This window comes from Poecilia formosa, unplaced genomic scaffold (genome assembly GCF_000485575.1).
Source record: "Poecilia formosa unplaced genomic scaffold, Poecilia_formosa-5.1.2 Scaffold381, whole genome shotgun sequence".
NCBI lineage: Eukaryota > Metazoa > Chordata > Actinopteri > Cyprinodontiformes > Poeciliidae > Poecilia > Poecilia formosa.
Genome location: NW_006800320.1, coordinates 172,557 through 187,393, shown reverse-complemented (window position 1 = coordinate 187,393; position 14,837 = coordinate 172,557). Strand labels below are relative to the sequence as shown.

Sequence of the window (14,837 nt, the reverse complement as noted above, 5' to 3'; positions counted from 1 at the left end):
CAGGTTAATTGACAGTGCAAATTTTTTGTCATGGGGCCCACGATTCCTGGCGGTGCCCCTGTTGACAGTTACTGAGAGTAAGTATCTCAGTAACTTTATATACTGAGATACTAAAAATAAAAACAAGTGATAGACATACTCGTACCTAAGGTTTGATCTTTTTAGGAATCAGTTGTTGACACGTTACCTTGTCTGCATCCAGAGTGTGTTCAGTCTCCTTGATGAGGACACTCTGATCGATGGCGCTGATGCCACACAGAGAGTTAGGCAGAGCCGTCAGCTGCAGCTTGATTTCTTCTGCTGGAATGGCTGGAGATGGAGAAAACTCCAGCGAGACCTGGTGCAAACAGAGAACACATCATACTTCTAAACTTAGTGGTATTCCACAGCAATTTACTATGAGTTGTAAAAGTTTTTATTGGAATCTACTTTTTTTTTTAAGCGAAAAGGTTGTCCCCATCTTTCAGGAACATGTCATAGGAAGACTGCACTCATTGGCTTCAATCTACTTCGACAAAACTCTTTCAAGAACACAACCTGGTGCCTTTATTACCTTAGCTTTTTTTTTTTTTTTTAAGTTGCGGCGTCTGATGTTGTTACCCCAAAATATAAAACTACAAAAAATTGCTCTCTGGAACAAACGTATAGAAGATTGATTCCACCAAGTCGTTTTCTTGAACTGACCTTGTTGCTGAAGCATTTCTCGGTTGTGAAGACAGAACTGTGAGCAATCACAGCCTCACTGGGTAGAGCAGCGTACGCCACCACCTGGACTTCTGGAGCCATGTCTGCAGACACCGTCAGGCTGAAGGACACTTCACCATCATTCACTGAAAAGTCAAACCAGTTATCAGAACCTTTGGCCAGCCATACATCACTATGACAAAAATAAAACACTAAAAATGGAATGCTTAAAGCAACTTTAAGCGTACAGTAATAATTAAAATATCTAAACATGTCATTACAAACCTGACTTATCTTGCAAAACAATTTGTTTTTCCCCTTGCATGATGATGGCTCCTCTGGATAAGACCTGCCCAGTTGGAGAGGAAACAGCATAAAGATGCCATACAGTTTTTTGGGTTTTGTTTTTTTTTTTAGAAATTTTGATATGGTACAAAAATGTTTAGTGTGTTTAAAATCACTTAGCGACTTGCTTTGGTGAGAAATGATCTACTATTACAACCATGAGTTGGCATAACTAAAACACCCACTGTTCCTGCATTGCCACCAAGTTCAGCCTAAATAGAATTGACATTGGGTGTAACAAGTTGCTACAGGTCCAGTATTATGCTAATTGTTTTTGCATGTTTCTGTACTTTCATATTGGCATCTCATGTTTCTAGAAACTGTCCAAACAACAACAAAAATAACCCAAAGAAAAAAATAACCTGCCATTTTCTTGATGATAAGTAAATGTTCTGCTGGTTTCTGCAAGAGAGCCTGTTTCAAAAACCTCTAAATAGTTATGTCACAAGTTGTTTTACTTAGCAACCCCAAGCCAAGCCCAGTGCCTCACTTGGCATCCCAAGTGGAGCTCCACCCACGTCATTACAAGCTACCACTGCAATGGCTGCTGGAAAAGGAAAATATTTTGCTGTTGGTTGCAATACAGAAAATGCGTCCATGTGCCCATACATTTTCTCCCAGAGCTGCGTGGCTTCATCTTATCTTTGCTTGCAATGTCCCTGCAATGTTGCCAAAGAAAGTTGCTGTTTGTGGAGACCAGTTTAGAATGGACACTCAGGATTTGCCAAAAGATTTGGACCAAAGGAATGTTATGTTCCTGCTGTTCCTCACAAATATACAGGCGATGGCAATGTAAGTTGTGTTTTGTATTGTTGTTAGCCATGAGCCTGATTGGTCATTTAGCACAAGCTAACACTGAAAGATAGCCTCTTACGGTTTACTGTCAGAACTGAAAGTGATAGTTTACATGGAGAAGACGTGGTGTTTGTGAAAACGTGCTGGACACTTGGACAATACTGGCATTGTAAGATCTTAATTTTTATTTTATTTTTTTACATGTTGAGAAAAGTGCTTTTCCTCTAACCTTGCAAATATATATATAAAAAAGGTCATAAAAAAAAAATCAGTCTTCGTACTGAATTATTGTGCTGATGTCACATGATGGCATATCGCCCCAAAGCAAAGCAGAATCATCAGGGAATTGATAACAATATAAATGTGCGTCGGATCTGCAGCGATTCATTCAGTGGTTTGTGGCTTGGTGGTCGTTCAGGAGGCTCCACTTATTCTGCTTCTGGCTCAAAGACGTACGGTTGTACCGCTGTGCATCTGCCTGCAGCCATTTTCTTGTTTCATGAGGTGTTCATAATGTAAACACTGAGTTAGGAGGGTGTGGCCAGTAGCAGCTCATTTGCATAATCATGACATAGACTTATAATAGTGCAGTCCTTAATGCAGAACAGGTAAAATCTCAATATCTGAGAATGATTTGTAATGAACATGTTTTGTATAACCCACAGACATGTCCTGTTGCCTGTTCAAGGAAGCAAAATAGTGAACCTTTAATACTAGAGCTTGTGATTTTTTTATTGATTTCACATGATGATTTAGTAATGTTTTCATTGAAATATATGTATTTCAAGTGACTTTATTCCATGATACTTCATAAAACATAACGATGGCCTGCAGGGAACTTACCAGGTAGATCACATCCACTGTTCCCTGGGCTTCCTTTACTATAGAGTACTTCACAGTGACTTCACTCTCTTGGTCACATGGGAGAGACACGTTCTTCTTTAGTTCCAGAGAGCTGCTTGTTACGGTGTCAGGAGAAGGAGGTAGTAACTCGGACAAAGTCAGTCCTTCTTTCACAAGGGAAGGAATTTCATCCTCAGATGACTCCACTGCATAACCTAACTATTTTTTTAAAGATGAACATAATATAACATGAATACAATCAACATAAACTTTGGCTCCGAAGTGCAACTTCTAGAAAAATCAATGCATCAGTGCTGATTAAGCGACCACTGGCAGATGTGAGGGAGATTTGGCTTACCGCCCAAAGCTTTGCCATCGCAAGTGTTTATTTACAAACTAGTAATAAGTTTTATTCATCGAGATTCTTTAACAGATAAAAATCAAAAGTGCTTCACAAAGAGAGTACCAAAATTCATTCACCCATTGTCCGTACTCCCTCATTTTTGCAAAAATGGAAGGAATATAGTTCATATATTCAAGAACAAAATTCTTTGCAGTACTGAAAATTATTAAAGCAACCAGACTCTGGGTTGGACTCTGTGGTAAGGAACTTTGAATTATCTAGTTTCTGAAATAAGCTGATCAAATAAGCTGACCATGCCCTGTTAGGAGAGATATGTTAAAGATGTGGTACTTTATACTACTCAGTATTGTTTCTTCTGCCAGTTTTGAACTACAGTACAAAAAAGGCACACAGGCCTGTTAAAATAACAGGGATCCATGATGTCAAGTATTAAGCGTGTGCAGTCTTATACATCCAGGGTATTAGTTCTTTATTTTTTTAATTATTCCACCTCTCCCAGATACAAACTCAAGTTGATGTAACTGTCAATAAATGTCACATTAAAGGATAATAAGGTTCAGAAGAGTTTTATCTTAGTCTCATTGTTAAGCATCATTGTTTGAACTGAGATTTGGAGTCTTTCTATATCCACTGTATGCTAAGTGCAATATCAGGACTGCTTTGCTACGAAACATTAAAAAGAGTACTGCACCGCTTCACTATCATGTTGTGATGAACTGGAAGGTGGGCAGTTCAACAAGAGGCTAGAGCAGGACATCCTTCATCTCACAGCCATCAAGAGTCAAACAAATGTCTCCCTATCAACAGTTTGAGAGATTGTATGTTTTACTTACTGTAAGTTTGATTTCCCCATTAAATGTATCAGTGCTTATTGAGAATGCAGCGACACCATTACTGTCAGTGGTGAGGTTCTGCAGCAACCATTGACTATGTCTACCCTCCTTAAACAGAAGCAGTTTCATGTGAGGAATGGGTCTGTCATCATAATCAACTGCTTTCACCTGTTGGTATAGAAAATAATAGAAATGTAGCACATTTGATAATACTCATTACGTAAACTGCTTTGGCACATGTTGAAAAACTAAACAGCATTTGTTCCACTTACTTTTCCTTCCACATTCGACCCTTTTTCATACAACTTTGGAGCATCCAAAAAAGACAACTTTCCATAAAACTTTACAAGATTTATCCTCTTTCCCTGAGTATGAGAAATACCTGAGGAGAAAAAGTCCCCCCCCCATTTACTGACTCCATTTTTATAAAGCAATTTAAAATTTAACTATGACATTTTTTTTAGCAAAAACATATTAAAATGACCTGTCCCCTCCTCTTCCACTGCAGCATTGAGATCCAGAACATTCTTCAGTAAATGTTGATTGTGGTTGAAGACGAGTATATTAAAGTTAAATGTACCGCAGCCCTTCATATCTGTCTGGAAAGTGAACAGAATGTAAGTGAATATGCAGTAAAAGAAAGCAAACAAATATCTTTCATTGTAGATTTGGCACATGTTGTTCTTCCATCTGGGTTTGATGGATTACCAATCAAATAATCAGTTAATGGTTAACTGATTATTTAAAAAACAGCAATCTCTCATCCAACTGGTATCAAAGCAGTTTAAGTGAACACAATAACTCTACATTGTTGTGCTGTATAAGTTGGAAGAGTCTTGTGATTGTGTCCTCACAGGATCATTTTATTTACCACTGTACCTGCTTTGTCTTTGTTTCGCAGGGGGGACTTAGTGAACTTCTATAAAATCGTTCTTCCTGAGGTCGGCACACCTTCAGTGTAATACTTCCTGGGACAGGCTGTCTGTATGTGTACCTTCATTCAAAGTAGAAAAAACTAATTAAAGGCTGAAATCTGCTGTTTGTTAAGAAAACCTTGGTAACACTTTATTTGACGGGGTGTGCATAAGACTGATGGCCAAAAATATGACATAACACCCGTCATGAACATGAAGGAGTTTTTATGAACGTCTGACTATGTTGTTATGAAGTGTCATTCAGCAAATAATGACACTTTTAATGCAAAGTTGCTCTCAAAGTTGCATTGAAAGTCCGGTAAAAGTGCCAACTTTGCATTAAAGTATCATTATTTACAGAATAATGTTTAAAGCAACTTCTAGAGCAACTTTGCAATAAAAGTATCAAATAAAGTGTTACCAAAAACCTTTACTCACTGCGCACAAACTTGAGCATCAAATTCTCCTTTCCAGATATTTACTTCCTCCTTCACATGTATCGTTACATCGAATTTGGGTAAAACTAGAAACAATAAAATAACTCATTTCTATCTTGCTTAATTTTCGATACACAAGTATATAACTGACCTATAAAAGCAGGGCTAACTTACCGTATTTCTCCACCTTGAAGCTATGAGATTTCCTGTCTTCACCCGTTTGCACAGTGATCTTGTAGGATCCTTCAGGGGCCTCAGAGTTCAGGGAGTAGGACAGCTGCAATATTCTGTTACTGGATGTTTCATTCAGCCACTGTCCAATCCTGTTGCTCCTAGAATCCTGTTCAGTAAAGCAAATCAGAAACATGCAGTCAAAAGAAGAAATTGTTTCTGCAGTGGATAAAATTTGAATATGCAAAAAAAGAAATCAAATTATAATAGATATGATTACTCTGGCACTCTTAAGTTTTAAATCACACTGTAGCACTGTGATTACTCACGATTAATCACTATGCTCAACTTTGTAAACTTGAGAGGTAAATATGCACGTTTTCAAAACATGTATAAAAAACATTGTATTGTCTCTAATCAAGCATGTCCTGAAAAAAAATATTGGTGTTTCCATTAAGAAAATTGATTTTCTTAATTTCAATTAGTGCAATTTTATGGTTAATGGAAATGCGGCTTATAAAGCAACCAGACCCACAATTTTAGCTGCAATTAGGGTACAATCCAAAAAAATAAATAAAAAAACATGTTAAAAATAATTTGTTTTTGTTTTCATCAAAGAAAGTCTTTGAAAAGCTGTTTAATACAAATATGTTTAGCTGCCTGTGGCTCAGAAAAATTTAACATTGCTTACTAACTATAAAATATGAATATATGAGTCATTGTGAGATTTCCTCAAATATTTGCGCTTCTTAATTTACATTGTTTCATGTGAAAATTAACTCAGAATGCGATGCTAAAATGAACAAGACATGCAAATAGGATTGCTCATATTTTCTTACCTCCAGTTGAATGACATTGTACTGCAAAAGAAAGGAAAGATGATTTGACAACAGAAGAATTGTTTCTGTTTGTTTTCTTTTGTATTAAACAGCCATTTAATATTTAAGCAAATGTTTAAATAGTCAAATAATTGTGTCAGTGTGTGGAAGATTAAATTTCCAATTTCCAATTAGAAATAAAAGTGTGACAAACCAATCAGATTCCATGGCAGAAGACAAGAAAAGCACCTAAATATGAAATGTCTGTCTGTGTGATCTAATCAGGTATAACTGTGGTTACTTTAGTTGGTTTTTAATTTGCCATTATTTTACTGATGTATATAACAAATAAGAATAGATGTCCTTGTCCAGGGGACCATCAATAATGTAACATGAAGAATATTTAAGATGAATCAGTTTCAATCTGCAACAGGTCAAACATTTTTCATGCAAAGCTTCCATTGTTTTCCTTTTGGGTAAATCCAAGCATAAAGGCTCATATTGTAGATATCTTAGTGAGATCTTGAAATATAATGAGACGCATGGTTCTATGAGATACCACAACATTAAGACAATGGGAAAGAGAATTCAGTCTGACCACATATTTTTCTATTCTCTTATTTTTTTTTTCCTTTTTCGGCTTTTGTGGGGGGGGGCACTGAATTAAAATCCCAAACTTGTTTTAGACTGCTGGTGACTTCTAAAAAGGAAAGGCCTGCTGACCATGGTCTGATGTTGGTCAAAGATCACCAGCTGGTGTGTGGAAGACGTTAGTGAACTGGAGCACATAATACATTCACCATCAGTAAGGAGAACTCACCAACATGCTGGCAGATCTCAGCTTGGAGTCCAGTGACACAACTCTGAAATGCACTGAAGGAAAACTGATGAGTGTTTCGGCTAACACAATCCTAAATGCTCTCGTAAGATACAACCCAACTTTATTCTTCCACTCAGGAAACATGCTCACTGCCTCACATGTGGACTCTAATCTCCTGGGTTTCCATCAGAACAACAGTATTAAGATATTCAGAGATCCATGTCTAACAACACGTTCAGGGCTGAAATCCAAACATTATATGAATCTAACCGTATGCAGATGACATTTGACTTCATCTGAGCAAACCTCAGAGTACATAGGAGTTGAAAAGAATTTTATGTTTTCAGATATTTTGTTTTGTACTTTGGATTCTGGAGGTGGAACAAAATTTTTCCCACTAGCTTTTCTGTTTTGGCTTAGTCTTTGTTGAATAAATGACATGTTGGAATTTGTTGTGCGTGGTTTTGATCACTGAGCACTCCATAATATTACTGCAGAAGAAATCTGACTTTAGAGCACCAATCAGCAGTTTATTGTTACCTGTTTGTCCGGGAAGGTAGATTGGTTTGTCTGTCTGGATGAAGGTTCTTAGTTTATAGGCTTTGATCATGACTTTCCTGGCTTGTTTCGAGGAAAACGTAGCACCTCGCACTTGCACCTCAAACATTTGCACATCTTCATTTTGCACTAAGGGAACCTGTAGCAGAAGAATCTTTAGTAAAATTAAAACCAGACACTTACATACAGATAATAAAAAAACATGGTTTTCTTTCTGTCTGAAGTTAGCTCAGATAAAACTTTTTTTTAGGTGAGTTAGAGTTATCAAAGTCATTTTGGTTTGCTAAACTCTAGGAAATGGACCAGAACTCCAGCAAACTATTTTCAGAAGCTTGTGGAAGGAAACCTATTATGTGCTGGGTAAATTAAATTGCAATATTGTATGAATTTCAATTATGCTTTATGGTTTTTTTGTTGTTAAACAATTTTATTGAGGAATCAGACATGAAAATTGAAACATCAACAATACAAATTTGTCCTCTTTTTGTTCTGAACATAAAACAAAAAGACAATACAAAAACAAAAGAGAAGTGACATAAATAAACAGGGACCCATCCACCTCCCCTTTCCCTAGGACTTGCACCTTAACACACCGAGAATCAAATCAATCCTCTTCAAATAGAGTTATCAATATATTGTCGAAGGGGTTGTCAAGTTCTATTGAATCGCTTTAATTTATTTGCAAATGAGAACTGTATTCTTTTCAGATGAGAGAGCCTTACCAGTTCCTCCAGCCACAATTTAACCGATGGAACCTCTGCTTTTTTACAGAGCATCTAGCTTTTTTCCTATGATAAAGGCGTAAGATAATAATTGTTGTTGGTATTTATTAAATTGAGAAAGCTGAACAGAAGCTCCAAGTATAATCAGAAGTGGGTCCAGCCTCAGCTCTGTATGGAGTATATCTGATAAAGTTTTGAATATGCCGGACCAAAATGGGGTTAATTAGTACACAAAGAGTGATAATGGAGAATTGTGGCTTCTTCAATATGGCATTTGTCACAGAGTGGGGATGTGTTAGGAAAAAATTTATGTAACTTCACCTTACAGTAATGAAGGCTGTGTATGATTTTAAATTGAATAAGACAGTGTCTAGAATTAGCAGAGCACTTGTGAATATTCTCTAGTGCAGCCTTCCAGAATTCGTCACTTATCTCTATTCCCAATTCCTGCTCCCAGCTTGTTCTAAGAGCCGCATGGATGGCGAGGATCTGGATAACAACAAATTGTAAATCTGGGAGATTAGATGCCCTTCCCCACCACCCAACTTAAACAGTTCGTCAAATTCATTAGGTATTATATTCTATAAAGTCCGCATGTGTTTTTAGCATATACCCTGACCTGTAGGTATCTAAAATGATTGTGTTTATGGACACTAAATTTGGCCTGAAGTTGAGAAAAAGAGGCAAAATTAGACCTCACCAACAGGTCACCAATAGTCCTGATGCCTAAATCTTTCCATTGTGTATAACCTGAATCTAAAGTGGAAAGGAAAAATGAGGGGTTCTTTGCTATTAGTAATAAGGTAGATATAGATTAAATACCAAATTGGGATTTTATCTGTTTCCAAATACGTATAGTACTGTGGATGATGCAGTTATTGTTGTATGCCGAGGTATTTTTACTTGTTGGTGACAAAATAAGAGCAACAATTTCACGAGGGCTGCGGTCTTCCTTTTCCATTGCAACCCACTTGGGTTGTGTAAAATTGTGACCTAGCCAAATTCTAATAATGCAAAGCGCACAAGAATAATAGCAAAATGAAAAATTTGGGAGGGCCAGTCCACCCTCCAATTTTGCCTTGCAAAGGTGAGCTTTGCTAATTCGGTGCATTTTATAGTCCCATAGAAATGGAACGATTATAGAATCAAGTTTCTTAAAAAATCTCTTAGGTAAAAAGATGGGAATATTTTGAAACAGATAAAGGATCTGAGGGAAAAAAAAATTATTGCATTAATTCTTCCCACCAAGGAAATGGGGAGAGATCTCCAAAACTGAATGTTATTTTGTAGTTTTACTATAAGGGGGGGATAAATTAGCTTCATAAAGTGAGTTAAAATCCCTAGTAATCTCTATTCCAAGGTAGGTGTACTTATTATTAGCAATTTTAAATGGCATACTTTCCAAGACTGAAGAGTCTTTGAGCTTAATTGGCATCAGTTCACTCTTAGACCAGTTGATCCTAAACCTCGAAAACCTGCCAAACTGGAGCATTGGTATAGTACACTGAAGATTGGTTATGAACAGTAGGATATCATCTGCATATAAGGAAGTTTTATTTATAGTCCCTTTAGGACTATAAATAAAACTTTATAGTCCTATAAAGTTTTAGAACTTTATAGGACTAAAGGATGCAGGGGGTTTGTGCAAGTGGCTCTAGGGCTAAGGCAAAAAGTAAGTGTGACAAGCGAGCAGCCTTGTCTGGTGCTCCTATGTAATTGAATTGCAGGAGATAGTGTCTTATTAGTGACGATTCTAGCACAAGGTTTACGTTAAAGGACTTTTAACCATTTTTCAAAATGTTCACCAAGATCATATCTTCTCAGGGTCACAAAAAGGTAGGGCCATTCTATTTGGTCAAAGGCCTTTTCCGCGACGAGGGAAAGAACGGCTAAATCAGAAGTTTCCTCCCTCTGAGAGTAGATCACATTATAAAGATGTTGCAAATTAAAGAAAGAATATCTGTTTGGTGTAAAACCAGTCTGATCGGGATGAAATAATTTATCCATTAATAAAGTCAACCTATTAACTAGAATTGTGGCAAGTATCTTTTGATCATAGGTTAACAGTGATATTGGCCTGTAATTACCTACTTCTTCAGGATCCTTACCCTTTTTTGGTGTTAGTATTATAGTGGCTTCTCTCATAGTAGGAGGTAGGATATTATCTGAGTTTGCTTGGGTGTACATTTTTAACAAATACGGTTGTGGGTCTAGTTTCCATGTCCTTTCAGTTTGGTTCAAATTATCTAAATGTTAATCTAGAGAAAGGGGGGCATGGTCTGAAATTGCTGTATTGTGATATTTTACTTCACTAATATAGGGCGATAATTTTGCATCCATCATTAAATAATCAATATGTGTGTACAAATTGTGAACATTTGAGTGAAATGAATAGTCTCTCCCCTGTGGGTTAAAAATCCTCCAGCTATCGAACAAATTAGAGTTATTTAGGTATTCCTTAAAGAAAATACTAGCATAAGAGGCCGCTGCTCTACGTGTTGATGAACGGTCTAAGTATGGATCTAATACAAGATTTTACGGTGGCCGCGTTTCTCTTTTTGTTTGCTGCATTTCATTCGGGGGTGTCTTCTTTTTTGTTTGCTGCATTTTATTTGCTTTTTGTTTGCCGCATTTAATTTGTGCGCGTGTCTTTTCTTTTGCTTGCATGTTTTCTCTTTTGCTGCGCATTTGCACCTGTCGGCCACCGTAAGATTTAGGTCCCCTCCAATGATTAGATTAGTCAGGTATTTGGAGAGTCTATGCTGGGGCCTTATATATTAACCAGAGTTATAGGAACAGAGTATAATTCTCCAACTAATATTAAATATCTGCCTTCCTTGTCAGATTTGGTTGGTTTGTGGGTAAAAGGTGTACCTTTCTTGAATAACATTGCCACGCCTCTAGCTCTCACTGCACAAGTAGAATGACAAGCTTGCCCTGTTCATCTGCATCTCACTTTTATGTGCTCATTCTTGTTAAGGTCGGTTTCCTGAAGGAAAATTACATCGCTGGACAATGTCTTTATGTGTGCTAATATATCACCCCTCTTAACAGGATTATTCAAACCTTTAACATTCATGTGACCAAAGTAACTTGTCCCCCCTTCTTTGTTTGTGTTGTATTAACCTGCATAACTCACATTAGAATGAAAAATAGTATAGAGGTCCTCATAATTGTGAAAGAGATGATTATACGTCATATATAAGTCCCAGCCCACCCCTTCAAACAAAATGCTTACCGTCTTGCCTATACTAAGAAGAACCTGCAAAGTAAGGTGCGACCCCTCTAAGGAAGTTATAAAGAAAAGGACAAACAGAAGAATAAAGTTAAGAGTAACACTCAAAAAACAACCTACTCAACCAACAGCTTCCCTTACTACTAACTCCTAATTAGAAGTTGAAAAGAGCTCTGCAAAAATATAAAATTCAAGCACCGAACTAACACCTGACCAGGTGAAAAGAAATGATCTGAAAAACATGTCAGGTTATATAAGCTGCCTATTTATAAATATCAGCCCATCTCAGATTGTCAACGAAACTTAAGGCAGCTAATTATGTAACCAAAATGAAGATTCCAAACATTATATAAACTTAGCTGGCTAAACATCACAGAACAGTCCAGGCATTGAGTACCACCAGAACCCGGTCACTCCACGCCTGCAGGTGTCCTCCGTGGGGCCGTCTGCATCATCTGCACCGGTGCCAAAGTGGAGCTCCGCGAACCTCTGGGCTTCCTTCGCGTCTGTGGACATTGTTTCTGTTCCTCTGAAAGTCACTCTCAGCTTTGCAGGGTATAAAAGTCCATACCAAACTCCAGGCTTGTCCTGAAGAAGTGCTCTGACACCGTTAAATGCAGCTCTGCGTTTTGCGATCTCGGGGGTGAAGTCAGGAAATGCGGATCTTCTGCCCGCGGTCGGCGAGGTCCCTCTGAGTGATGGCCTTCCGGAGGGTCATTGTAACGTCGCGGTAATAATGGGGTCTCACCACCCGCCCGAGGGGGTCCTGTGTCGTCTGGGCGCCTTCGTAGAGCTCTATGAGCGGGATCCACCAGCAGTAAGCCATCCAGAGTCAGCACTTCTTTCAGGAGCTGCGAGACGAATCCGTTCAATTCTGCGCCGTTCTCTGCCGCTTCTCTTAATGTAATCCGTATATTTTGTCATCTGGACCTTCCTTCAAGGTCTATGTGTTTTTCTGTTAGCTGATTCGTCTCTGTGTGTAGAGTTTTATCTCCGACTGTTGCGCGGTTACGGCGTCTGCTGTGTTACCGCTCGTTCTAGTTCAGCGATGGATGCGCCATGTTGGTCGTTGGACGTTTTCAGAAGGTGAATGGCATTTTGAGTCTCGGTCTTTAGGGTGAGGCGTTCTCCTCTGATAGTGGCGGACATCTCCTCGATGCGAGTATCTATTGTCTGACAAATTTCGAACTTAGTGACGTAGTTCTGTGCGGAGAGTTTATAGCCTCTGGGATGGTAGCATTAGCCATCGAATAGCTACCTTCAGGAGAGTCCTTGTTGGAGGCATACATCCTCAAATTTGCTTTCATCATGTCCTGTTGCAGTTAAATGAAATCTAGACTATTCTTTCTCCCAGCCTATTGTAGAATAACTGTCCAAATGTCAAGCTAGTGCTAAATATTGTGGCGGATACAATATATATTTCACACCAGAATGTATGCTTTTATTGTGAAGGGGAGAAGGTAAGGTGTGAAGACACCAACGGTTGTTATTCATTCGATTTTTGGTTTTGTTGGAAGACATTGACAATTAAACAAGACTCAAATCACTATTTCGTCTTTTTCTGCAGACTTCCACAATACATTATTAAATTTGCATGAGCTCTAGGGAAACGCTGCCTACTTCGCCATTGCTCACTAGCGCCCCCTTATGTTTTTTTATGTCTATCCACACTGGGTATACACAAAAAGTACAATGTACTGGCCCTTTAAAAAAGAGGAAAAAGAAGATTGGATTGTTGTGTTTAGCACCAAGGTGATTTTAATTTTTTTTTTTTTTTTTTAAAGATCTTGTAAAAAATTAAGAAAGATATGTTTCTTGACAGTTTGCTATGAGGATTCAAGACACTGACACGTTTAAATATAAACAGATGAATAAAAAGTGTTGCTGGGATCTGACCTGAAACTGAAAGCACTCATTAAATTCGGTGCTGGATGTTTTCTCCAGCAGAGTTATGCTGCTGTGCTGTGACACCAAAGTGACCATCATGAGCAGAGACTCAGTGGGCTGCAGGAGACTGGCACAGAATTTAGTCTCTGCTCCAGACTCAAGAACAGCAGGAATGGCCACCATGTAATGTCTGCAGACAGATTCACACACACAACCGTTGCATTAAGTAATCAGACTTTGATGGAATCTGAAAAATGGCTTAATAATATCAATGCATAATTGTTTAAAAATTCAAGAAGACTCACGGTGTAGCTGATCCTCGGCCCACAGACGTCCCATACAAGAGGATGCACAGAGTCCATTTCCACATCTGGGTCCATGGATGATCCATGGCTGTCAGTGAATGTCCTCAGATTCAGTCTGCAGAGAACAGAGGCCCCCCACTCTCCCTCACCGTGTTTCACCCACTCAGGCTCCACCTACACCCTTCGATTGCCTTTAATATCTGCACTTGAATGAATGTGGATCTATTAAAGCTAAAATGCAAAAGTCCCTCAAACTGAAATTCAGACCTCAGTATTCTAAAAGTTTGATCTGATAAATATCCTGCTACTTTTCTGTGTTTGACCACTGAGAGGTCAAACTTCAACAGTGAAATAAATAATCAGAATCATGTCCATACTTCTCCGTGGTCTGGTGTCAGAGTCATGGGTGATTTTACACAACTGCACTATAAACTGTGTAGGTGTAAAATGTTTGACTTTGTCATGCAAACAGACCCTGACCTCTTCACAACAAACAGAGACTTTTCCCCCTTGTGTGTTTATGTAGTAACTCTAATGGATCACAAAAACATGGGAAAAGAAAACACATAAAACACTAACTGGTATTTTTGCTCATTTTCTACTCATATCCTGAAGATTTTGAGACTGTTGCTTGGCAAGTCAAAGCGACACTCCATAAGAAATCTATGGAGCATTCAACTCCTTGAATTTTCTATGCAAGATGAGTGGCAGAGATACGAGTGCATCAAATCTCCTAAAGTGATTGTGGTGAATGTAATCTCCCTGAAATTGTTCAGCATGTTTTTATGGAATGTTCTGCTTATGAATAAAAAATAAGTCATTTCCAAAAAGAAATTACTAAAATGAATATTCAACTTAAAATTGATGACATTTTTAGTAGTGATGCCAGTAAAGTAAAATATCAAATTGAGTTTTTTTAATACAAACTTAATAGAGAGAATTTAGTTGAATTATCAAGTAGGCCTGTCACGATAACAAATTTTGCTGAGCGATTAATTGTCTAAAAAAATATTGTGATAAACGATAATATTGTTTCAAGACCAGTTGACACTGATTTAATGGAAATGACTAATAATGCATGTGATTTCCTGCCATATATATATATA

General features: G+C 37.9%; 1 protein-coding gene across 1 annotated transcript in view; it reads right to left on the bottom strand.

The window, feature by feature from the left end:
• Positions 1 to 14,102, bottom strand: part of LOC103154327 (alpha-2-macroglobulin-like) — a 31,969-nt gene extending 17,867 nt beyond the window's left edge. The window contains exons 1-15 of the mRNA XM_007575573.2: positions 13,732 to 14,102; positions 13,436 to 13,616; positions 7,565 to 7,721; positions 7,025 to 7,077; positions 6,226 to 6,246; positions 5,390 to 5,555; positions 5,217 to 5,301; positions 4,744 to 4,858; positions 4,349 to 4,463; positions 4,137 to 4,246; positions 3,865 to 4,032; positions 2,668 to 2,886; positions 970 to 1,033; positions 685 to 830; positions 188 to 337 (exon numbers count right to left, since the gene is read on the bottom strand). Of these exons, the coding sequence (XP_007575635.1) occupies positions 188 to 337; positions 685 to 830; positions 970 to 1,033; positions 2,668 to 2,886; positions 3,865 to 4,032; positions 4,137 to 4,246; positions 4,349 to 4,463; positions 4,744 to 4,858; positions 5,217 to 5,301; positions 5,390 to 5,555; positions 6,226 to 6,246; positions 7,025 to 7,077; positions 7,565 to 7,721; positions 13,436 to 13,616; positions 13,732 to 13,817 (1,836 nt within the window). The 5' untranslated portion in view covers positions 13,818 to 14,102. The remainder of the gene's footprint in view (positions 1 to 187; positions 338 to 684; positions 831 to 969; positions 1,034 to 2,667; positions 2,887 to 3,864; positions 4,033 to 4,136; positions 4,247 to 4,348; positions 4,464 to 4,743; positions 4,859 to 5,216; positions 5,302 to 5,389; positions 5,556 to 6,225; positions 6,247 to 7,024; positions 7,078 to 7,564; positions 7,722 to 13,435; positions 13,617 to 13,731) is intronic.
• Positions 14,103 to 14,837: the final 735 nt, after the last annotated feature.